The sequence below is a fragment of the Humulus lupulus genome, chromosome 1 (genome assembly GCF_963169125.1).
Source record: "Humulus lupulus chromosome 1, drHumLupu1.1, whole genome shotgun sequence".
Lineage (NCBI taxonomy): Eukaryota > Viridiplantae > Streptophyta > Magnoliopsida > Rosales > Cannabaceae > Humulus > Humulus lupulus.
In genome coordinates, this window is record NC_084793.1 from 308,021,675 (window position 1) to 308,047,896 (window position 26,222).

Below are 26,222 nucleotides of genomic sequence, written 5' to 3' on the forward strand. Positions count from 1 at the left end.
TGAGCACGATCCCCCTCGAGCCCTAGCGCTTACCTAATCACAATCATGGCCAAAGTCATTATAAATCCCCAAGTTCAAAACCTAGCCCCGGGGCCAATCCCAAGCCCCCCGGGAAGTCCTAGTTCCACCAAACAAGGTGGTGGAACCAAACCCCAAACCTTAGGTCAAAAACCCTTGCAAACAACCCTAAAATCCACTTCAGGAAGCAGGGTAGCGCTACAGCGCTCATGGGAGGGCGCTACATCGCTACAAACAGAAGCCAAAATCCCTCAGCAAACTTGGCCTAGCGCTACAGCGCCCAAAGGCTAGCGCTAGTCACAGACAGCCCAGCACCATTTTTCTCTTCTGCGATTTTTCTCAAACCAACTCGAACCAAAACTCTTCCAACTCTTTCCCAAACTCAAAAACAACCTCATGACCATACTCCACTCATCCCAAGCACCCCAAACATCTAGAACTTAAGCACATGCACCCACAAATCAAGAATTCACCATAGTCACTTCTAAGTTCTAAAACCCAGTAAAAACCAGCTGAGCAATAAAGTTAGAGTTTAGGCTTTATACCTCTGATAGGATTTCGACCACAAGCTGTCTCCAAACCTTCTTGGCTTGCCTCTCCTCAGTCTTAAGCCTGAATTCCCTAAAGTTCCACCCAATTCATCTTAAGCACCAAAGCTCAAAAACCAGAAACATAAACTAAAGAACTCTAGAGTCTTACCTCATGTGCTGATGAATCCTTGCTTAACCTCTGCCAATTCCTCAATCTTAGACTAGGTTCCTTGATGCTTAATTATTCCAGCTCTCCTCTTAACTTAACTCCAGAAATCCTCAAGAAACAAGTGAAAGAAATGTAAACCGACTGAGAGAAACTCCCTCTGTTTTTCTCTCTTTCTTTTCCCTTCTTTTTCCTTCCTTTTCAGACTTCTCCAATATTCTACAAATCCCACTAACATAAAAGCCTTGGTACTACTTAATTTCTGTAAGCCAAATGACCATTATGCCCTCCCTATTAAATCTAAACCCTTCAATCCATTTAGGGGCATTTTTAGTCATTTTACCCAATTCCCGCTAACTCCTCGAGTGTCTCTAACATTTCCCGCTTAATTCCCGATACCTAACTAATCTCCAATTATATTTCTCAATGTTAAAAATAGACTCCAATATGCTCACTAAATTCCCATTTATACCCCTAGGCTCACCCCCAGCCGGGTATAAATCCCCGCCATGACTTTTTCGCCAATCTGCTCATTGGGATCGTCTTGAATCACAAATCACAGATATATCCACATAATAATGTGGTCTCAACATTAGCTTACCAATATATACACAAGTACGTAATTACGCTCTCAATGAGCCAAATTACCAAAATACCCTCACAGCAGAGTATATAGCCCCAGGCATGCCTCTATCATCATATAATAATATGACCCACATAATCATGCATATAATCATATAATGATACAGTAAATCAGTTATGGACCTCCCGGCCTCCTAATCAAGGTCCTAAACCTTATTAGGAAATTTGGGTCGTTACAGTTTTTCAGTCCGAAGGGCATTACTTTATAACAGTATAATCCCATATCGGTCCGAAAGCTGGTGTGATCCTCATCAGGGGGATGCATGCTGATCGGATTATAGCCTGAGTATGCATCCATGAAGGAGAGGATCTCATGTCCTGCAGTAGCATCGACCAACTGATCGATTCTTGGGAGTGGGAAGCAATCCTTCGGGCAGGCTTTATTGAGGTCTGTGAAATCCACACAGGTTCGCCATTTGCCGTTAGGCTTGGGAACAAGCACTGAATTAGAGAACCACGATGGATAAAATGCCACCCTGATGAATCCATTCTCCTTTAATCTTTCAACTTCTTCTTTTAAGGCTCTCGACCGATCCTTATCGAGCAGCCTTCTTTTCTGTTGCACGGGTGGAAAGCTCTTGTCTATGTTCAGGACATGGTTGATAACTGCAGGATCTATCCCAGCCATGTATTTGTGTGACCAAGCAAAGACTTCTTGGTTCTTCCGCAAAAATTCCACCAGTGCATGCTTCGTGGTTTGTTCTAAGTTTTTCCCGACTTTCACGACTCTGGTCTTCTTCGTCAAGTTGGACCTCTTCCAGATCCTTGACGGGTCCAACACTTTCCTCAAAATCCCCAAACCGAGGATCTAAATCTCCATCCTCACTTTGGGCAACACCCTATTTGGTGACTTTATCACCAGATTGGGCTTGTGTATCAATAACCATCTGCAACCTATCTAAGGGAGTGCTCTTTGACGTTCCCTTCTTCGCCTTCGTGACTAAGGCGTTGTAGCACTCCCTGGCCTCCCTCTGATTTCCCAACACGCATCCTACCCCTGCGTCTGTCGGGAATTTCATGGCTAAATTCCATACTAAGGTGACGGCTCAAAGATCAACCAGTATAGGCCTTCCAATGACCGCATTGTACGCCGAAGGACAATCGACTACTATGAAAGTAGCGAGTAATGTCCTGGTAGCAGGCGCTGTACCTGCTGTTACTGGAAGTCTGATTGACCTCGCTGGGGCGAGTCCCTCACTAGAGAAGTCGTATATTGTTTGGTTGCTGGGCTCCAAGTCCTTAACGGACAATTTCATGTGTTCCAGTGAAGACTTATACAGGATGTTCACTGAACTTCCTGTGTCAACTAGCACTCTCTTCACCATCATATTGGCCATTTGGATATCCACGACCGGAAGATCGGAATGTGGGAACCAAACGTGTTCGGTGTCGCTATCAGAGAAGATTATTTCGCCTTCCTCTGACCGAGCCTTTTTTGGCGCGCGGTCATCCACAGTCATCATCTTGATGTCCTGGTCGTGGCGCAGAGTCTGAGCATATCGTTCTCTGGCCTTTCCGCTATTTTCCGCGAGGTGTGGGCCTCCGCAAATGGTTAACAATGTGCCAGTTACGGGATCAGGCTGCAAAGGTGGCGAGCGTTGGCATGCGGGCGCTTGCTTGTTGCCACCCGGAGCTTCTCGTTGGGAATTTCCTGAGGCCCGAATATACCTTCTCAAGTGTCCTTGTCTAATAAGGAACTCGATCTCATCCTTTAGCTGGTTGCATTCATTGGTATCATGTCCGTAGTCGTTATGATAATGACAGAACTTGGTAGTATATCTTCTCGAAATATCCTTTCGAATGGGGGCCGGTTTCTTATAAGGCACACTGGAACTTGTGGCTTGATAAACCTCTCCCCGAGACTCAATAAGGGCAGTATAGTTAGTGAACCGAGGTTCATAACGATTACCCTTGGCACGTTTATTGTCAGAGGTGGAAGGCTCATTATGCTGCCGTTTCCCCCCATTCTTGCCATTGCCATTGCCGTTCCTGTTGCCTTTGCCGTTGCCGTTGGGCTTCGACCATTGGCAGCTTTGGCGGGCTTGGCAGTCCCTTTGTCCTTGCCTGGGGGCTTCCCTTCATTGGAGATGGCATCTTCGAGCTTGATATATCGATCAGCTCGATCCAAAAATTCTTGGGTAGTTCTGACCCCATGTTTTTTTAGGCTGTCCCAGAGAGGCGTGCGGCGCTTAACCCCCGCAGTTATGGCCATCATTTTGCCTCCGTCTCCCACTATTTTTGCTCCAGCAGCTGCTGGCGTATTTCAAGATTCAGAGATGACCATGGTTCTCCGTCTTGCTGATTTGCCTCAGTCGGGTGCACACGACCCGCATAGAACTGTCCGTAAAATTCTTTCACGAACATTTCCCAAGAAACTATACTTGCATGAGGGAATTTGAAAAACCACTCCTGTGCGGCATCAGAAAGTGTTGCAGGGAAGATCCTGCACCGAGCGTCTTCAGACACTTTTTGAATGTCCATTTGTATCTCAAACTTGTTGACGTGAGATACTGGGTCACCATACCCATCAAAGTTCAGAAGCGTAGGCATCTTAAACTTGCTAGGAGTTTCTGCCATAGATATCCTCTGGACGAAAGGAGTGCCCTTTCTCCTATCGTGGTCGATATAAGACGTTCTTCCCCTGACCAGCTGCTGCACTGCCTGGTTGAGGGCATTTATCTGGGCCTGCACGGCGCCAGGCATCATCGGGGCCTCTGGTGCTGGAAGGATGTACTTGTCGTGCCGCTCCCGGCGATCGTTGAGTACGTCTCTTAAATCCTCGTCTCTCCTCCGCTACTCGCTAGCTCCGAGCCAGTTGAAGACGTTATTTTGTCTGGGCTGCCCCCCAGCATCCCGTCTTTCGGGTTGGTCATCTCGAGGTGGCAGGCTTCTTCCTCCACCTCTTTCTTCATTCCTCCGACCAGCATTTTCTCTGCCTGAGTCGGCCTCGTTATAACCATGGTCATCTCTGAATCTTGATTGGCTATGGTGGGATCGACTGTTCCCTCGGTTGCCTTCCCGGGCTGGAACCTCCTGAGCGTTAGAGGGTGGCCTGCGTTAGTCGGTAGATCCCCGTGCATTATCATGTCGTGGGGGGCCTCGGACTGCAGAGCCTAACTCTGAGTACCTCCTGTTACTAGGAGGACGATGTCCTCTGCTTGGAGGGTTTGGCTCGTCGCCCCTATGGCGTCTAGGACTTCGGGGCGGCTAACCGGCCCTATTCTGCCTTTGTTGCGAAGGATTGCCGCGACCAGCTTGGGATAGAGGCTGTGCTTCAGGGTCCCTTAGCGGGACATCGTCTTGAGGCACTGGTAGCTGCTCGGTCCTTTGTGGGCTCGAGGGTTGGATAGGCGGACTAGGATTAGGACCCCTCTGTGGCGGCGCATTCGTAGGTTGATCAGGCTGTGAGGCAGGTGCAGCCTAGTTCCTAGCCAGTTGTAGGGCTGCTTCGAGGGCTGCCATGGCCTCCCTCTGGTGACGGTCCATCTCCGCCTGTCTTTCACTCAGCTCTAGGTGCTGCCGCTCAATTTCTTGTTGCTGCCGTGCCATAATTTCGACAGCACTTTCCTGGCTGGCCCTCAGGCTGGCCAATTCATCCTACAATACCCTTAGGGTATTTTTCAGCATCTCGGAATCCATTTCTTCCTCATCAAATTCCAAATGTGGCTCATCCTCAGTCACGTTTGGAGGAGGAGAAGGCGGGTGAGATGGTGCAGCGCCGGCCGCCTGTCCAGTTTTCTTGGTAGTTTTAGCCATTGATCTTTCAACGATAATGTATCAAGCTCTCAATGAAATCACCAAAATGTTGACCCTGATTTTGGCCAACTGACACGGAGTCAAATATGCTTGATGTGGACAAATACGTTGAAATGAATGTGATGACAAAAACAATAAAGAACTCAAGAGTTTATAGTGGTTCGGCCCAAGGATCTGGTAACAACCTATGTCCACTTGAATTGTTATTGATATAGGATTCAAAGGAGTGATCAAAGAACTAGGGTTCAATGAGTTTCACCAACCTCTGAAGAACAAGACAATATATCAAATATAAGAACTCTAATCTCCGATCATCAGAAAGCAAAAGTCCCTTCCCCTTGAGCTATCTTTCTCTATTTATAGGCTCAAGGAAGATTTACATTAATTTGTTACAAATATTATTTCCTAAATAATCGGATACTCAGGAAATTATGGGAGATAATTTCAGATTCTATCATAACTGCCTAAGATTTCCTCCGTGTATAGCATGCGTACGATCAGGTTGGTCGTATATAGAGATCGAACGTTGTGACAATAGATGCCTTCCTGGTCGATAGTCGAGCACGAATTCTGCCAGATGTCAGCCACGTGTATTAAATGTTTGCCATGTCATCCATGCCTGTTTTTTGGATAACAGACCCCTCCGCCAGTCTCTGAGAACTAGCAACGGCTTATGGCAGACATGTAGGCTTGGCTACAGAGCTAAGATGAACAAATTTGAATTCTGTGGTAGCAGGCTCCATCTGGGAGTATTGCCCCCGTTGTGCCACCTACAGTGGTACCTGTTGAGTAGCCAGCTGAGGTTGGGACCAAATGGGAACCGTTGTATGAGCGGTTCAGGAAGCAACAACCCCCGATCTTTGAGGGAGGACCTGATCCACTGAAGGCTGAGCAGTGGTTGACTATGATTAGTACCATTCTTGATTTTATGAGGGTAGATGGACATGACAGAGTGGCTTATGCCACATATATGTTAAGAGAAGATGCCTGAATCTGGTGGGAGGTGGCATCACAGATCAGGGATGTTACTACTTTGACTTGGGAAGGATTTAAGGATCTATTCAGTCATAAGTATTATAATGTTGCCATTAGGGCAGCGAAGATAAATGAGTTCGTGGGGCTGGTTCAGGGCAGCATGACAGTCACCGAATACGCCCTGAAGTTTGACAGACTTGCGAAGTTCGCACCAGATCTTGTGTCTACTGATGCAGCTAGGCAAGACAGATTCATTAGAGGGCTTAATGCTATGATAGCCCGAGATGTGAGAATTACAACAGTTCCTAGAGGGACAACTTATGCATAGGCTGTAGAAAAGGCTCTTGCCACTGAGGAAGCGGAGAATAAGATATGGAGAGAGAGTGCAGTGAGGCGGGATGGCCACAAGGCGATGCCTCCATATTCTAGTTCCGGTATGGGTGGAGGCCCCAGTGATTTAAAGAGGAAGACCCCTGATGTTCCGACTGCTTCTGGTCCTGATAGGAGAGGTCGGGGTACTCAGGGTGGCCGTCAGGGAGGCGGTGATTCATGGAGGACCTATCCGGAGTGCATGAGGTGCAGAAGACGCCATCCAAGCGAATGTTGGGCTAAGGCCTGTTATGTGTGCAGGGTGGTGGGACACCTCAGGAAATATTTCCCGACAGTGAAGAAGGGAGATGCAGGGAAGGTGGACAGCTTGACTCCAGCTCGAGTGTTCACCCTGACGCAGGCCAAGGCCGAGGCTAGTCCCTCGGTAGTGACAGGTCAGCTCTCTAGCGCTGGCACTTCTTTTACTGTTTGATAGACTCTGGTGCTATGCATTTGTTTGTATCTGATAAGGTGATTGATAGATTGTGTAGACCTAGTGAGTATAGTACTTCAGGGTTTGGGACAATTTTGCCTACAGGGGAACTGGTAGTATCTAGAAGGTGGATTAGGGCACTGTCAGTGATAATTGATGGTAAGGACTTATCAGTAGACTTAATTGAGTTGAGTATGAAGGACTTTGATATGATTCTAGGTATGGATTGGTTGGTTAGATATGGAGTTACCATTGACTGCACGAAGAAGATGGTAACTTTTGAGCCGAAGGGCGAGGATCCCTTTGTTTTTTGTGGGAGCAGTTCATGGGCCCCGCGTACCCAGGATTTTGGCATTGAGAGCTATAGATTTGTTACAGGGTGGATGCATAGGCTTTCTGGCTAGTGTGGTGGATACCACCAGAGTTTCACCAGTAGGACCAGGAGAGACCAGATTGGTTTGCGAGTTCTTAGATGTGTTTCCTAAGGACTTGCCAGGGTTGCCGCCACGTAGAGAGATTCAGTTTGTTATTGAGTTGGCGCCAGGGACAGAGCCAATGTCTAGGGCACCATATAGGATGGCACCGGTGGAACTGAAAGAATTGAAAATGCAGCTGCAAGAGCTTCTTGATTTGGGGTTCATCAGGCCTAGTTATTCATCATGGGGTGCTCCAGTTCTATTTGTGAAGAAGAAGGACATGACTTTAAGAATGTGTATAGACTATCGGGAATTGAATAAGTTAACTATCAAGAATAAGTATCCCCTACTAAGGATTGACGACTTGTTCGATCAGCTGCAGGGTAAGACGGTGTTCTTAAAGATTGATCTTCGATCTGGTTATCACCAACTGAGGATCAAGGATGAGGACATACCTAAGACGGCCTTCCGAATGCGGTATGGGCACTATGAGTTTCTGGTCATGTCATTTGGTTTGACCAATGCCCCAGCAGCCTTTATGGATTTAATGAATAGGGTGTTCAAGGATTTTCTGGATCAGTTCGTTATTGTCTTCATCGACGACATCTTGGTGTATTCCAGTTCAGAGACAGAGCACAAGCTTCATCTTCGACAGGTTCTTCAGAGGTTGAGGGAGCATCAGCTGTATGCCAAGTTTAAGAAATGTGAATTTTGGTTACCAGAAGTGACATTCCTTGGATATCGTGGGTGCAGATGGGATTAAGGTGGATCCATCTAAGGTAGAGGCAGTTAGGGATTGGCCGAGGCCAAGGAATGCCTCGGAGGTGCGGATTTTTCTTGGTTTGGCAGGTTACTACAAACGATTTGTAGAGGGCTTCTCGAAGATAGCAGCGCTGATGACAGAATTGACACGGAAGAATTTGAAGTTTATTTGGTCAGACAAGTGTGAAGACAATTTCCAAGAGTTGAAGCGACGACTTATTACATCACCTGTGTTGAGTCTTCCTTCGGGGGAAAGGAAGTTCGTTGTTTACTATGATGCATCAAGGTTGGGTTGAGGCTGTATGTTGATGCATAATGAAAAAGTCATAGCTTATGCATCATGGCAGCTGAAGGAGTATGAGCAGCGGTACCCTACCCATGATTTGGAGTTAGCAGCAGTGGTATTTGCACTGAAGATTTGGTGACATTACTTGTATGGGGAGAAGTGCGAGGTATATACTGATCATAAGAGTCTGAAGTATTTCTTTACACAGAAGGACCTGAACATGAGGCAGAGGCGTTGGCTTGAGTTGGTAAAGGACTATGATTGTGATATTCTTTACCATCCGGGGAAAGCCAATGTGGTGGCAGATGCCGGAGAGGACCAGGTTAGTTATATAGTTCCATTCAGATCTCAAGGGAGTTAGCTCATGAGATGGTCAGAGTAGGGATAGAGTTGGTGGTGGGCCGTTTGGCCAATATTACCCTGCAGTCGACCCTGCTATAGCAGATTAGAGAAGGACAGTTGGCAGATGCTCGATTACAGGAGGTCAGAGAGAATGTCTTAGCGGGAGTAGCTAAGGACTATTCTATTTCTGAGGTTGGTTTGCTTCGGTATCAAGGATGGATATGTGTTCCAAATGATGAGGAAATCAGACGAGAGATACTAGATGAGTCTCATACGACGCCGTACTTACTTCATCCGGGTACCACGAAGATGTATCAGGATCTACGGACTTTATATTGGTGGCCCGGGATGAAGAAGGATGTAGTAGAGTACGTTGCCAGATGCTTAACCTGTCAGCAGGTGAAAACTGAGCATCAGCGACCAGCAGGGTTACTTCAGCCTTTGGGTATTCCTGAATGGAAATGGGAGGACATTACTATGGATTTTGTGGGAGGTTTACCCAGGATAGTGGGGCTTCATGACTCGGTGTGGGTAATAGTGGACATGTATACCAAGTCAGCCCATTTTCTTCCAGTAAGATTGAAATATACTGTGGATCAGTATACTGAGTTGTATGTGAGGGAGATCATACATCTCCATGGGGTTCCTAAGTCTATAGTGTCAGACCGGGATCCTATCTTCACTTCCAAGTTTTGGAGTGGTTTACAGAAAGCTTTGGGAACTCAGTTGAAGTTCAGTACAGCATTTCATCCTCAGACTGACGGACAGTCTGAGAGGACGATCCAGGTATTGGAGGATATGCTCAGAGCGTGTGTAATTGACTTTGAGGGTTCATGGAGTAACTGCCTCCCATTAATTGAATTTTCGTATAACAATAGTTACTAGTCAACTATTGGAGTGGCTCCCTACGAGATGTTGTATGGGAGGAAGTGTAAATCACCCATTCATTGGGAAGTGATGGGTGAGAGGAAGTATTTGGGACCAGACATGGTTCAGAGAACAAGTGAAGCTATAGAAAAGATCCAAGCTAGAATGCTCGCCTCTCAGAGCAGACAGAAAAGCTACGCTGATCCTAAGTGTCACGGGCCGGCTATTTGGGTACTCCAACTAGACGGAACGTGCAGCACTTGCAGACTCTTCAAGCTAGCAAGTCAGCCTACAACACACACCTACAGGCAAACAAACTCAGCGGTTAGCCACATACACATCTCGGACATGCAACGGGCAATAACGAAGTATGAGTAAGCACAAAGCAAGTCATTCCTAGGAACGTCCACACAACACAAAGCACACAACAAGGCAAGTGGCACACAATGGCCCAACGAAGGTAGCAAACAAGTAACACATAAACAACATGGTAGCACACAAGGGCAAGTATGGATAAATGTTATTTCATTAATATATAGCCTTGATAGGGCAAGGGAGTACACAGCTTTGGCCCCTATCTGCTGATGGCCATGGTGCTTCCCTAAGTCACCAGGTCACCTCCCCCTAAGGAGCCTTCTAGGGAAATAAAGTCTTCCTAGGAACATATATGATTTTTGTCTGAGAGACATATGCAATATTACAAAACTTCCACTACCCTATCCCATGAGGTTGCTTGGTGCAAGACTTGACTAATGATCAAGCACCAAGGCATTCATTAACAAAATGGCCCCATGTGGGTGTGCCAAAGGGGCAACACGACACACTCTCCCCCACTTAATCTTTCGGCGCCCTCGACTGTAATGACCCACTACTCTAGACTTTTTGGACCATTAACGAAACTATACATAAAACTTACATTTTTGCGAAAATACCATAATTTATTAGAAACTTGTACAAACAAAGTTTACTTTCATAAAATAAGTAGGATATGGGTACCCATTGTCTTTAAAACAAAAATAACTTAAAAACTAAAAAGAGTTACATAGAAAATGCGGAAAATACATTTAAAACCATAAAAACATAAACAAGACTACATCCTCGAATCGAATAACGCTCGGCTCCTTGACTCCATTCACCATCGATACACATCCTCCAAGCGTCACGAATCTTACCGCCTCTAAGCTTATTTTCCTGCACATAAAACAAAAAGGAATGAGCCTAATGCCCAGCAAGGAAAATCTAACACATAGTCATACGCATAAATTTCATAAGAAAACATAAAGACTTAACATAATACATAACACATATAACATACACTTATTATAATGGCCATTATTACTTGGGGTCCCATAGACTAAACAAGCATATGCCCATGGAATTAGTGGGGTCCTACTAGCTAAGTAGGTCATATGCCCATAATCCATTTGGGGTCTTGTTAGTCATATGGGTCATATGCCCAAGCCTACAAACATACATACATATCATAACACATTAATAACATAACACATATAGATAACATAAGCACATAACATATTGATTCTAGCCTATTTTCCTTACCAAAGTTACCGGGATATAATGGACTGAGTTGGAACTTTTTGGAACACTCCTAAAACCATAAGAAAGAGTGAGTCTAAAGAAAGGAGATGAAATGAAAGAGATGGAAAGACTAAACCATTTGAGAAACATGCTTACCGAACTTATGTGCTCAAGAACTTAGATTCCCTAACCAAAATGAAGATTAAGGTTAGAGATTGAGTAGAAGACTATGAGAAAGAAAATAACATAATACAGAAAGGAACTAGAGTTTTGGTTACCTCAAAGACTTGAAAGACCAATCTACACCTCCACCGAAATACTATAGAACTCACTTCCCAAAGTGTTTGATAAGCTTATGATGTTTAAGCTTATAGTTTTTCCCAAACCAGGTGTTTACACTCTCACACTCACTTAACACTAGCAGCTTCTGAACTTAGAGCAAAAGGTGAATAATGGCTGGGTACTAGGTCCTATTTATAGAGTTTGGGGATGAAAGTATCTTGATTTTACTTGAATAAAAATAATGGCTTTTTAGGTGAAAATCATTTGAATAATCGTTCAGCAGAGGCTGAAGACTCGTTCAAAAGATGCTGGACTGTTGAAGGAGTTTGAATGGCTGAAAGGAAATGAATTCAAAAGAGTTTGAATTCATGCTGAAGGAGGTGATATATCGCCCCCTGTAGGCGATATATCGCCTGGGCCAGTATGCCTGAGGCGACCGTGCATCGATTCGTGTTTTCCGTATCTACGTGCTGCGATATATTGCCCCCTATAGCTGCGATATATCGGCACACGCTGAATATTTAAACACGAAATTACACATTTTTAGCTAAGTTTGAATGGAGTAAACAGCCTTGACTAAGCCCTCAACGTACTCAAAGCTGCTGACTGACCCTATAACATTCAAACTTTACTCCTTATTAGATTTAATCCTCAAAAATACTTAATCCTTAATCACCATTCATAACATGTGCTTAAAATCCTATTGGTTGATGTCTAAACCTTATAATATAATACATATAATCCTTAATATCAGTCACTTTAATCAAACCTTAGGTTATACTTAATATTCTTAAACTATAGATTAAACTTAGAAAATCTATAAGTACTACTATGAGTGTCCAAATAATTCCCGGTCTGAACCAAAAATCCACAGTTACAAAGATAATGCTATAAATACTATCATACTATTATCTATCTTAGCTAAGTAAAGTTCTTGGACTCTACATCGACAAAGTAGCTTGTAGATCTTCAATCTTCTACGTGAGCTTCTTCAAGTCTTCCGCCCTCTCCCAGCTGATTTCGTCATCAGCGAGCCCCTTCCATTTTACCAGATATTCTTTATGCTTTTTACGGTCAGTGGTGACCGTTCTTTCCGCCAGGATTTCTTCAGGTTAACGCTTGCTCCTTGGCTGAACAATGACTCCTCCTCTGGTTGACTGGTTGCGCTCGGGATTTGTTGGTTCTTCATGATACGGCTTCAAGTTGCTGACGTGAAGGACCGGGTGTATCTTCATCCAAGCTGGTAGGTCGACTTTGTATGAAGTTAGGCCAACTTTTGAGATGACTGAGACCGGACCCTCGTATTTGCGAACGAGTATGATGTCTTTGTCCCCTCGAAATCTCAACTGTTCGGGCCTTAACTTGATTAACACTAAGTCACCTGCTTTGAACTCCAGTGGTCTGCGCTTCTGATCTGCCCACTTCTTCATTCTTCTTGAGGATTTTTCTAGATAAGCTCGGGCAATCTCTATTGTTTTCTTCCAATCTTTTGTGAAGTGAAAGGCTCGCGGGTTCCGACCGCGATATTCATCAACTGTGTGGGGTAGCAGTGGTTGCTGTCCATTAACAACTTCAAAATGGCTCTTATTCGATGAAGAACTCTTTTGAGAGTTGAAACAAAATTAAGCTACATTGAGTAGTTGCGGCCAATTCTTCTGGTTGGCATTGACAAAGTGGCGCAAGTACTCCTCCAACATCCCGTTGAATCTTTCTGTCTGCCCATCTTTCTGCGGATGGTAGCTCAAGGAAATATTCAGTTGTGACCCTAAGAGATTGAATAGTTCGGACCAAAACGTCCCCGTGAATCTTCCATCTCGGTCACTGACAATGTTCTGGGGCACTCCCCAATATTTGACAATATGTTTGAAAACTTGTCTTGCTGTCTCTTCTGCCGAACAATACTTCGACACTGGGATGAAAGTTGCATACTTCGAGAATCTGTTCACGACCACCAAGATCGCACTTAGATCCCCTGTCTTTGGTAGACTGGTGATAAAGTCAAGCGACACACTCTCCCATGGTCGGCTTGGGACTCGCAAGGGCTCCAACAACCCAGGTGTCTTGTTCCTATCGACCTTGTCTTGTTGGCAGACGAGACATGTCTTGGTGTACTCCACTACATCATCCCGCATTTGTGGCCAGTAGTATCCCTGGTTCAAGAGGGCATGGGTTCTCTGCCATCCTGGATGACCGGCCCACAGAGTGTCATGACACTCGCTTAGTAATGTCCTTCGCAATTCTCCAGCTTTCGAAACATACAAGCGTCCCCCTTTAGCCCACAGAAGATCATCCTCCACCCATAATTGGCGAGTCTTGCCTTCTTTTCCAAGCTTCAGGATGGTCCTGACAACCGGGTCTTTCTCCAGGTTTTCTTTGATGCGCTCTTTGAGTGGAGTGTTCACCACGCTAGCCGACAAGCTAGCCAAGATCTTTAGAGTTGCCAACTCCGCTTTGCGACTCAAGGCGTCAGCTGCCTGGTTCAAGCGTCCTGCCTTGTGCTCAAAACGGAAGTTGAATTCCGCCACGAACTCCTGCCAATGAGCCTGCTTAGGGGTCAGTTTCGGCTGAGTAAGGAAATGACTCACAGCTGCATTATCCGTTTTCACCACGAACTTCGACCCCAACAAGTAATGCCTCCACACTCACAAGCAATGTATAACTGCGAGAAGCTCCTTCTCCTGGGCAGTATACCTCCTCTCAGCTTCAGACAGCTTGCGGCTCTCATATGCGACTGGGTGGTCCTCTTATACTAGTACCCCTCCCAGGGCATAATCTGATGCATCGGTCTGTACTTCGAAGGGCTTGCTAATAGTTGGCAAGGCAAGAACAGGATCCTTCATCATGGCTTCTTTCAAACTCTTGAATGCTTCAGCACACTTGTCAGTCCACGCCCAAATCACACCCTTTTTCAGAAGCTCGATCAAGGGTGTTGCTCTTCTTGAGTAACCGTCCACAAATCGTCTATAGTAGTTGGCTAGGCCCAAGAAGGAGCGTAGTTCTTTCACATTTGTGGGGGCTTTCCATTCCTAGATTGCCCTCACCTTTTCCAGATCCATACGAATTCGGCCACGTTCCACCACATGGCCTAAGAACTTGATGCTCTCCTGTGCAAATGAGCATTTCTCGCGCTTCACATATAGCTTGTTCTCTCTCAACTTCTGAAACACTTGACCCAAGTGTTCTTGATGCTCTTCAATCGTGGCGCTATAAACCACGATATCATCCAAGTATACCACCACGAATTTATCTAGATACTCGTGGAATACTTGGTTCATCAGTGTACAGAAAGTAGCAGGCGCATTTGTCAACCCAAACGGCATTACTCGAAACTCAAATGCTCCGTATCGAGTAACACACGTTGTCTTTGGTTCATCCCCATCTGCAATCCTCACCTGATAGTAGCCCGATCTCAAGTCCAACTTTGTGAAGTATTTCGCTCCACTTAGCTGGTCGAACAAATCAACGATCAGAGGGATGGGGTAGGTGTTGCGAACTGTCACCTTGTTGAGAGCCCTATAGTCGATACACAGTCTCAAGCTCCCATCGTGCTTCTTCTGGAATAGCACAGGGGCGCCAAATGGCGCCTTCGACGGTCTGATGAAGCCTGCCTCCAATAACTCTTTTAATTGCTTCCTCAATTCTTCTAGCTCAAGGGGTGCCATTCTGTATGGCACTTTTGTTGGAGGTTTTGCTCCGGGCACCAGCTCTATCTGGTGATCAATCCCCCTCTTTGGTGGCAAGGCTTTGGGGAGTTTATCTGGCATCACGTCCCCATACATCCTTAAGACCCTCGTAATTTCTAGTGGAATAATTTATTCCACTACTTCCTCGAACACGGTGGGTACAGCTACATAAGTGAGCTCCTGCTTCTTCACACCCTTCTTGAACTGTAAAGCTGATAGAAGCTTCACACCAGGGGGTGATTTCACCTTTGCAGGCACCATTGAAGGAGTCTCTCCCATTATGAGTAAGCTGCCAGTGGCAGGAATTGGAATGGCACATTTCTCGTTTAGAAAGTCCATTCCCAAAACTACATCGAAGTCGTCCATATGGACGACCACCAAGTCAGTTTGCCCCTCCCACGTGTCAATTCTCACTTTTATCCCTTTAGCCACGCCAGATGTGGCCAAGGCTTTGGAGTTGACCGCTTTCATGCGGCCTGCATCTTTCTCCAGCTTTAGTCCCAGTCGCTTTGCTTCAAGTTCAGAGACGAAGTTGTGAGTGGCGCCAGTATCGATCATCACGCTTTTGGCAGGTTTGTCATTGATAGTGGCATCCACGAACATTAGCCATTTCCCCAGGGTCTTCTTCCCCTTTTCACCATGCTTCTTGAGGGCTTTCAACAGGCGGACAGTGCCCATGTGCACATACTCTTCTTCTTCCTCTTCTACTTCACCCCGTTCTTCTTGGCCAATGAGGGCATTCAGCTTGCCCCGGAACTGGAAAACTGCCGACTTATGTGGGCCTTTGCAAATCCAACAAGCTAGCGGCTTCCTCCCTGAAGCAGCATCTGTCCCACTGGAAGAATTGGACTCAACTGTCCTTTTCTCTCCCCCACTCTTACCCTGCCAGGGCTTCCTAGACTTCCTACTCCCAGCGCTACTTGAGCTGGTGGAGGAGTAACCCTTTTCGGCTGGCTGCTCTCCGTAGTGTAATCTGTTAAGTGTTCGACAGCAGCTTGAGCGGTGGCCAGGTCAGACACACGCTGTCTTTGAAGTTCTTGTTTGGCCCACGGTTTCAATCCCTCGAGGAAGCAGAAGAGCCTTTCTACTTCGGACATGTCCTTTATATCGAGCATCAATCCCGAAAATCTCTTTACATATTCTCGGACTGTCCCGACTTGTTTGAGCTCTCTTAACTGGCGACGAGCTATGTAAGCGACATTTTCTGGCAGAAATTGCGTCTTTAATTCTCTCTTCAGGTCTGCCCAAGATGTGATGGTGCACCTGCCATTCTCTATGTCATCATACTTGGTCCTCCACCACACCTTGGCATCCCCCGACAAATACATGGTAGCCATGGCGACCTTTCCATCTTCCGAATCGGCCCGCACGGCTCTAAAGTAATGTTCCATGTCGAAGAGGAAATTCTCCAAATCCTTTGTGTCTCTAGCCCTGTTATAGGGTCTCGGCTCGGGTACTTTGGCTCGGCCATACTCCATACCTATCGGCCCTGTTGCAGAGGCATTCCCAACCGCTCGCATGGTCAGGTTTACCTTGGCAGATAACTCAGCCATTTCTTCTCTAAGCACGCCAACTGCCTCCCTGCAGTCTTCTGTCGTGTCATTTATGGACACTTCTTGTTCCTTCAGCATGCGCTCCACTGCCGCGATGCGCTCTTCCCACCGAGGGGAAACAGAAGTACTTGTTGGAGTGTTTCTTTTCTCCAACGCGATAATTCTGGATAGAAGAACATCATTCTCTTTTTCTAGCGCAGCTATGCGATTGTTTGCATCTGACGATCCCGAGTCGTGACTTGCAGAGGAAAGATCCCTAACCCTTTCGTCCAGGCCATCCAGTTCCCCTACTCGCCTCTCAAGAGCTTCGATCCTCTGAGTGTTGCTCACCATCGTGTGTTTTGCCAAGCTCTTTCTAACTTGGCTCTGATACCAACTGTCACAGGCCGGCTATTTGGGTACTCCAACTAGACGGAACGTGCGGCACTTGCAGACTCTTCAAGCTAGCAAGTCAGCCTACAACACACACCTACAGGCAAACAAACTCAGCGGTTAGCACTACAATAAAAAATGCTTTTAATAACACCAAAAATGTGTTATCAAAACCTACGATAACACTTTCTGATGTGTTAAGACAGACTATGTTATCGTAGGTCAGGGTACTTTACATAACACTTTATCAGTGTTATACAGATGTGTTATTGTACAGTCAACGATAACACAATTTCTGTGTTATTTTAATATATAAATAAGTGTTGAATTATGTTATTTATAGTCGATACTATAACACTTTTTTTGTGTTATACTACACTTTAGTATAACACTTTTTTTGTGTTATCCTACACTTTAGTATAACACTTTTTTTGTGTTATATTACACTTTAGTATAACACTTTTTTTGTGTTATACTACACTTTAGTATAACACATGTGTTATATTAGCTTAGAGAAACATAATCTTTTTTTACTTCCACAAAACTAGGAAAACAAATATGAAAGTTGAAGCCAAATAAGGTAGCATAAATAGATTTTTATTAATTACTCAAATGTAATTACAATATTTAGTCTACTAGTCTAGGCTTAAGAAATCATATTACAACATAATTTATGCCCAATTCAGATTCCTTTATCACTAAATACAAAACAAGAAATGTATACAAAAATTAGTGAAATACATTCTTCCATTCTAAAGGCCTCAACTACAAATGTTGTCAAAAATTGCTCCAAAGAAATCATCTCAATATACCTGCACATTGTAAAAAAAAAGTCATTTTATTATTAAGAACATAAGTAACCATCAGGGCATCAAGTATGGTGTTTAATCTCGCATTTGCGCCTGTACCACAATAGATAAAGAGCCATCATTAACCAAAACAAATTAAGGATTTAAATCAAGGAAAAGGCACTACTCACAAAAAATGATGTAATAAACAAGCATGATACTAGCAGCTATATTTAACAATGAGGAATGGCCAAATGGAACATCAAAAAGTCTTCCAAATATCCATTTTATCGGTATTGCACTTTAAATAAAGGCACATTTAACAAACATAATAATTATGCAATTTAAACCTAATTGAATATTTACTTCTATAAAATAATAATATTGTCTCAATAATCAGATGTTACTGTAATCCCCACAGTTCTTTACCATTGTTTCTAATAACTACAGAACTCGAATTAATTCAACAAACCAGTTAGAAAAGATTGACCACAAAAAAAGGGGTCTTTAGGTAGAATATACATATATAAATATATATACATATTTATACTTATAAAAATACTAGATTTAATTCAACGAAGAAAGAACTCAAAATATGTAGTAAAGCTTTAGCTTACCATCTTAATACTGTGTCTATGGTTTTTGCTGGCTCTCTGCTGCGGATAGTTTGTCTTCCAAAGCTCCCTATATATAGAAAATTTACAGTTACAGAGCACAAGTATTAAAAATAAAGGTTGAAAATTTTAATGAAAGCCCAAGAGCCTAATTAGTCTCACTAGGAGTCCTAATCCTGATGCTAACTAATTAGACTCCTTAACTACATATAAAACTATCTTGAGTGGTCTTATGAAGTAATGCATTGACTATGCAGTCAGTAGACACAATTTAACCATGTAAGAGAATTTACAAAAAACTATTAGAAACAACATGAATAAAAGCAGTATAAACTCCAACTAAAAAATTGATTTTTATCGGATTAAATTATGAAAATTCATTAACAAGATATGAATCAAAATGTTGCCTTAATAAATGGAAATTCACATAAATATAAGTTCAGAGGCAATAAAATTAACTTCAATTACATAAGAGATCAATAACCCAGAAAAAAAAAACCATATTAAGCAATTATGGTGACTAAAATCGAAATTATACTGATACCCAGATGAAACATTTGCAAGAAAAATTCAAAATCAAAACTTTGAACCAAAAACTGAGATAAGTCTACATATCAGTGCTCGAAGATACGATAAATTGTCAACAGCAGCAACTAAATTACTTAAGATGTTCTTAGTCTGTTCAGCGTATCAAATCATCCTGGCAATCATAGCACAATTATAACAAGACAAACTAAAGCAGGACAGTTGACGGACAACCTTGGAAGTCCATTATCAAACACAAAGACAGGAGGCCTCCTGTTGACTCACTGAAGAAACATTATTACTAGTTTCCTAGCCTGATGACACATTAAGACAAGGTCTAAGCTTACCTACTATGTCATCACATACATTATATCTCATCTTAAAATTAAACTATCACAAGGATTACAAGTAGAAAGTAGCTTGGACTACATTACCTGAACTTGGATTTGCCCATCTTCTGCATTTAGAATCTGCAGCGACAGTGTTCCTTGAACATCAAAGTTACTGACACCACCATCTCGTTTCAGTGTTACATTTAGTTTCTCCTCAACAGCCAAAGTGACGAGATCAGTTAAAGGTGGGGCAGATGATCTAGATTGGCCTACTTTTGGCTGCACATCTTCAAGGATAACCTCCCCTTCTGCTTTCAAAGACTCCAAGAACTGGTTAGTCCTTTGTGATTTCCCTAACTGTTTAACCTGACCGAATATTACTTCTGTTTTCCACAAATATTCTACATGGCTATCTATCTAAATGGAATTTTAACAAATTTGACCATATATTATAAACAAGGTAGCAGACAAAAGTGAAAGAAAAAAAAAATGAATAAACTTAAACAGTACACAAATAGCAAACATTCAAACTCAGATTTAGAGCATTGATCTCTTTCATATTTATAGAATACCAATAAAGCAACAACAAATGACATGATGCTGATGCCAAAGCATAGACCCAAATGCCAAAGATTAATTAAGCTGATCGGCTGATGCTGATGTCAATTGAGTTTGATGACAGACACTAAAACAAGACAAACCATGATACAAATAAAGGTAATAATTTGTTTTAAGTGTAAAGAATCTCAATATTGAATTATTTGTCATTATTATTATTCATAGTAAATCAGATATCTATATAACTAAAACATATCCTCCTTTCTGTTGGTGGGCAGTAACTGATATTGAATAATTGACACTATTTAAATCAATGTAAAGAAGATAAGGACAATGGAAATAAGTAGACCAGAAATAGCTGCATCAGTCTAGAGAAATATGACGATTAGAGAAATTTAAAAGATTGAAGCAATTTCAATAGAAATACTGGGTTATAAGAGGCTACAAATACTCTGTTTTCTTAAGATCCTTGTTCTGCTTGAAGTTGGCCCAGGAAAGAAGACTATCCACAATGCCAGACTTTGCCACTGCAAGTTTAAAAGGTAAAACATAAACAAAGATACAGAAAGTCATGATAAGAGTGCATCTACATAAACAAGCAAAGAGCTTCCCGAACCTCTCTGTAAGAACTCTGGTGGGAGTTCACATTTAGACCCAAAACTGCTTGGACGAATGGTAAGAGTTCCACCCTTGATTGTGGCAATCGAATTTACAAAGCTAACCTAGTTTAACAAGAGAAAACAATTAGAATAAAACACCCTTAAAAGTGCAGAACAGCATCAAAGTACTCTCATTTAAAATAAAAATTCAAATACCTGTTGAAATTTCCCATCACTAAGGCTCGCACAAACCTCCCACCTGTCATTCACTTTCTCTGTGATCCTACAGAGAAATGGTCAAAAGAGTATGTTAGCAAAAAAGATAACAAATGAAGAAAAATGAAACACAACATAAGCTCAAGGGCCATTACTCAGATAAGCTCAACATAAGCAAGATTTCCCAATGAATTCCAATCCCAGAGTACCAATATTGTGGCACCCATTAACTGTAAGATGAGTAAGTTGCTTGCAACCAGTGGCAATAGCTTCCAAACCCTTGTCACTTAGGAAACAGCAGTCACTTAGAGTGAGATCTTTTAGCTTCTTAAATCCATTCCCAATGGCACGTAAACCCCTGAGTTTTAAAATCAGGATGAAATGAAAGAATAAGTACTGAACTTACTAGACAATAGAATAAAGATATGAAAAAAAGCCAAGCTGTTATCACATCTCTTCTATCTTATAAACTAAGCAACCCAATAGCATTTAGAGGCAATCAATAGAAAAATTGAAAAATGAACCTAAGAGCAAATGAAATAGACAAAAAAAAGCAAGTATGCGCTTCAGTTCTGCAACCTCCTTGGCAGTTATGGAAAGGTCTTTTTGAAGCTTTTCACTGCAGAAGTCCTTGAGCAAGTGATCGGCACGATAACAAGTCCCAGTTTTCTCATCTTTAACCATAAGGTCAGTAAATTTATCAACATGACCAGATGCTTTGAGAACAACCTCTGGGGTGACACAGGGACAGTCAACCTCCAACATGTTCTCCTCAAGAACAAAATGCTGCAGCAACTTACTCCCAATACTATAATCAGTTGCTCTTGCTGCCTGCAAAAGTATTAGAGGTGAAACATATAACACAAACAACAGCTAAACCCGCAACCTGCATAATCGAGCAAAACCAAAGATTGACAAATAACCACCAATAATTTGTAGACTCACTATAAACTGTTAAAGAATAAATTTAATAAGAAAAAAAAGGGAAAAATTAAATACTGCTCATTAGGAGAAAAAATATCAATCGACATCAACCTTAGTAAGTACATTAAGATTAAAAAAATACAAAAACTGCTATATAAATGATAAACAAAATTACACCATAAAGGACTGACAAAGAAGAGAATAACATACCAGTAATTTTAGATATCAAACGGCTATTAATAAATAAAAAAGGGCTTTTAGAGATGCAACAAACGTTTAAAAATCATTTTAAAACAATCTTTTTTTATACGCTCAAAGCATAATCATGAATTTCATAATTTTCAACTGAAAGGGAAAAATAACATAAGTAAGAGAATTAGAGAGGCATAAGAGATTAAAGACAATTCATTTAATTTCTAAAATTTCTTTTCACCATTATCAGATGCAAGAGAATGATAACTTGGGGAAGAAAAAATCAATTTACTCTAGCATATAAAAATACATTTTTCCACTGTAAGAACATTTTAGAAAAGTAAATTACAAATAAAAGAATTTTAACAAGAAATCATAACTTAATCTATTTTAATAGTATTAGAAATAACTTGTAGACTAAAACTGTCCAATCTAAGATACATTTTAAAAGAAATCATAAACAAAATCAAAATTTGGGGTGTGGGCAACACAGGGAAGGTCACTCTTCTAAAGCAACATATCAACGAAAAAAACCAAAACTTACCTTAATGATAATGCGGTAAGCTCTGATACATTCCACTAGAGTAAGAACATTGCCAATGTACTCTAATAGTGAGAAATATGTAGAAGAAAAGGCTTACCTCACCAAGGTGTTGCAAAATACCATAAAGTCCACCAAATATTGTACAGAATACCATATCTGTGTGTCCATGAAATATACCTGTAAAGTAGAAATAAAATAATGTGTCAAGCATTTATGCTAGACCAAGTTGATCTATAAACTAAGCTTCTAACTTCTTCCCTAATTCTTTGTTCAAGATATTTTACAGTGTTCGTCATTAATAAATTTAAACTAAGATGGGCTTCCATAACTAGTGCAGATATTATCAAGAAGCGAGTATGACAAACAACACTCACAACTACTATAGGAGCCCATACTGCAATTATTGCACCAGCGTTATTCTGTACTGCAAGAGAAGCAATTTTTTTGGGGGTTAGATTTAGTAGCTATACCAGGTTTCTGATTAATTTTTTTAGACAAACTATATACAAAGGAACAGAGAAAACCTTTTGGGAAAAGCTCATGCCAGTCATAACTTTTCACACCAATTTTCATGATCTGCTTTGTTGGTCCTATGAGAGGCTTTATCTGCATTATTCCACTGGCCACAGTTAACAGTAAGTATGCTTTCATGTTTATATTTAACTAGCATAAGAATCAGAAAGATTACAATGAACAGAAATGCTAAGAATTAATTAGCTCTGATTTTATATTTAACTAAAATCTGTTTCTTGTCAAGAAAGCAAAATAATAGCAAAAATATGAATTCTAGTATATTTCTTAAACCTTCAAAGTAATGCTAGTTGCTAAATTCAACATCTAAGAAAAAACTTGGTGCAAGATTGATCTAGAACTTTTAAAAGAAGAAAAAATGCCTTTGTGATGAACTTACCTGTGTCCAAGCAAGTAGAGTGAATATTCTCGAATTCAAAGAAAAACAAGGAGATAACTCAAGTGATAGTGCAAATTGGGTGGCAGAAGTAATCATAAGATTCTCTGCCATTCAAGAGCCACAAGTTCACAGTTAAAGTAACAGTTAACACCAACTAAAGTTTTACTAGTCTTAAAAATACACATGGAAAACTTTTTAAAACATGAAAACACATCTTAATTTCTTTAGTGTTAATTGAAGATATAGAGGACAAGGTGATTGTTCTTTCTTCTTCATCAAATTAATAAAAGAAACATAGGAATAGGATAAGTACATGGCATATTCAAATTGCAAAGAATAAACACAAATTCATTATAGAAGTAACAAGAGCAACCCATTAAATGTAACAAATGTATTATTAGAGAGCCCTCAGATCTCATAGCTATATCAGATCATTAACAATATTAACCACAGATTGTTTTCAAAGCCCATTTACATCTTCACCCACCTCGTAAGAAATAGAGAGAGTAGTAGTAGTAGTAGTAAAGAAGGAATGAAAGAGAGATAGATAGATATGATGGTGGTGGTGGCGATAATGAGGCAGCAAAGATGTAAAGGGCAATTATGAAAAACCAAGGAGAATTTGTTTCCAATAATGAGTTTTTCCATCACAGGGCAGAAATACTATTATATATGATATGATCATCACTAGAAGTCAATTGAAAAGATCAGTGAACAATACAATGCAGAAATAAACACAAAAATGAAGTGAAAGTTCCTCCCTTTAAGTGGGTAGGTTCATATAAAACTTTCTAGGCTGCATGTCCATCAATTAACGCAGCAAAAATACTACTCATAAACATTTGCCATCATCTATTAAAGAACCCATTAACATACCAAACCAGAACAAATGCCCTCAGAGACTATTTTAATATATAAATGCTAGAAATTTCATGAACATTGAAAATTCATTAAGAACCAATCACATCTTCAAGGTTTAAACACCACCACTTCAACCATCACCTTTGGCATTCACCACCACCAACAGCAAACACAGATCATCATCACCACAGCCAACATGAGAAAATAGTAATAAATAAAGAAATAAAATGAAATAATGGATCATGGTTAGTACCAAAGATGGTGAGAGCAGAAAAGATGGAGGCTCAAAATGAAATCAATGCACATATCAATACAAAAATAAAAGATTTCATCATCAGGCACAAAGTAATCTAGAAACAAACTAAAGACTTCTATAATACCACTTCACGATTGAGACCTCCACACATCCTCAACCCTGAGCCAAACACAAAAACAGAGAAGAGAGAGAAAGAAAAAAAACAACAGCAGAATGAGAAGAGATACATACTGCCGTGCCTACCTTCGTTGAGCCCTTCGGCTATGCTAAGCTCTGCCACGGTCAAACCCCACTGATGCACCTGCCCTAACGAGCCCCCAAGCCTCCATGTCCTGCCCAGCCCCTGCGCCTTCGAGCCCAAACCCGAGACCCCCCCACCCACCGTCGAGCCCATCCCTCGAGCCACCATCGTTGCTGTCGAGCCCAGCCCCGAGCCACCAGTCGTTGCTGTCGAGCCCAGCCCCGAGCCCCCTGCCGCCGAACAGCCCGACCCCGACCCCCTTGCCACCGTCGACCACCATTCCCCGTGCCCTGCCGTCGTCGTTCGGGCCTAGCAGAAAAAACGCGATAGAGAAAGGGAGAAAGGAAAGTATAGGGATTGGGTGGGAGAAAGGGTTTCTTTCTTCTATATTTAATTTTATTTTACATGGGAAAATTTTTGAGAGAGTAAATTATTTAGCGGGAGTCCTAAAGATACCACCTTTTTTTTTCATTTGGTTACCATCCTTACTATAACTCTTTTTAAATAAGCTTATCTTTTTGTGTTATGTTAATGGGGGATTGGTGTAGTGTAGCCACATACACATCTCGGACATGCAACGGGCAATAACGAAGTATCAGCAAGCACAAAGCAAGTCATTCCTAGGAACGTCCACACAACACAAAGCACACAACAAGGCAAGTGGCACACAATGGCCCAACGAAGATAGCAAACAAGTAACACATAAACAACAAGGTAGCACACAGGGGCAAGTATGGATAAATGTTATTTCATTAATATATAGCCTTGATAGGGCAAGGGAGTACACAGCTTTGGCCCCTATCTGCTGATGGCCATGGTGCTTCCCTAAGTCACCAGGTCACATCCCCCTAAGGAGCCTTCTAGGGAAATAAAGTCTTCCTAGGAACATATATGATTTTTGTCTGGGAGACATATGCAATATTACAAAACTGCCACTACCCTATCCCATGAGGTTGTTTGGTGCAAGACTTGACTAATGATCAAGCACCAAGGCATTCATTAACAAAATGGCCCCATGTGGGTGTGCCAAAGGGGCAGCACGCCACACTAAGCGTAGGGACGTGGAGTTCCAGGTTGGGGACCACGTGTTCCATCGAGTTTCACCATTGCGGGGAGTGAGGAGGTTTGGAAAGAATGGCAAGTTAAGCCCTAGATTCATTGGACCATTTGAAATCTTGGAAAGGATTGGTCAGGTGGCGTACAGATTAGCCTTACCGCCATCATTGTCAGGAGTCCATGACGTATTCCATGTTTCTATGCTTTGGAAGTACGTCTCAGATGTGACTCATGTGTTGAGGTATGAAAATCTGGAGTTACAGACAAATTTGGCTTATGAAGAGCAACCGGTTCAGATCTTGGATCAGAAAGATAAAGTATTACGGAATAAGACGATTCCTCTTGTTAAAGTGTTGTGGAGGAATAGTAAGGTCGAGGAGGCGACCTGGGAGCTTGAGACAGCGATGCGAGATCAATATCCTGAGTTATTCAGGTAAATTTTGAGGACGAAATTCTCATTAGGAGGGGATAGTTGTAACGACCCGAATTTACTAATAAGGCTTACGGGCCTTGATTAGTGTGCCGGGAGGGCATAATCGGAATATATGTGATTTAATGATTAAAAGCATGTTGTATGACTATTTGAATATTTGAGATGCATGACTATGTGTATTAGTA

At 42.2% G+C, this 26,222-nt stretch overlaps 1 protein-coding gene and 1 long non-coding RNA gene across 2 annotated transcripts; both read right to left on the reverse strand.

Annotated features, from left to right (window-relative positions):
* Window positions 1-17,569: 17,569 nt before the first annotated feature.
* Window positions 17,570-19,611, reverse strand: LOC133782217 (uncharacterized). Its single transcript, XR_009870382.1, has 2 exons — window positions 19,350-19,611; window positions 17,570-17,800 (listed from the first exon to the last, which is right to left on the reverse strand). It is a non-coding gene; the product is annotated as an uncharacterized LOC133782217 (long non-coding RNA).
* Window positions 19,612-22,240: 2,629 nt separating this feature from the next.
* On the reverse strand, window positions 22,241-23,636 carry LOC133782222 (putative callose synthase 8). Its single transcript, XM_062221462.1, has 3 exons — window positions 22,805-23,636; window positions 22,655-22,704; window positions 22,241-22,457 (listed from the first exon to the last, which is right to left on the reverse strand). The coding sequence occupies exons 1-3, from the start codon at window positions 22,929-22,931 to the stop codon at window positions 22,374-22,376; spliced, it is 261 nt and encodes an 86-aa protein (XP_062077446.1). The 5' UTR covers window positions 22,932-23,636; the 3' UTR covers window positions 22,241-22,373.
* Between the last annotated feature and the right edge of the window lie 2,586 nt (window positions 23,637-26,222).

Excerpts from the sequence above, each read along its gene's own strand:
- LOC133782222 (XM_062221462.1), bottom strand. The coding sequence starts at position 22,931 with ATGAAAGCATACTTACTGTTAACTGTGGCCAGTGGAATAATGCAGATA. Across the intron at positions 22,705-22,804 it reads GCATGAGCTTTTCCCAAAAG|TACAGAATAACGCTGGTGCA; the intron begins GTTTTCTCTGTT and ends CTTCTCTTGCAG. Across the intron at positions 22,458-22,654 it reads TATGGGCTCCTATAGTAGTT|GTATATTTCATGGACACACA; the intron begins GTGAGTGTTGTT and ends TCTACTTTACAG.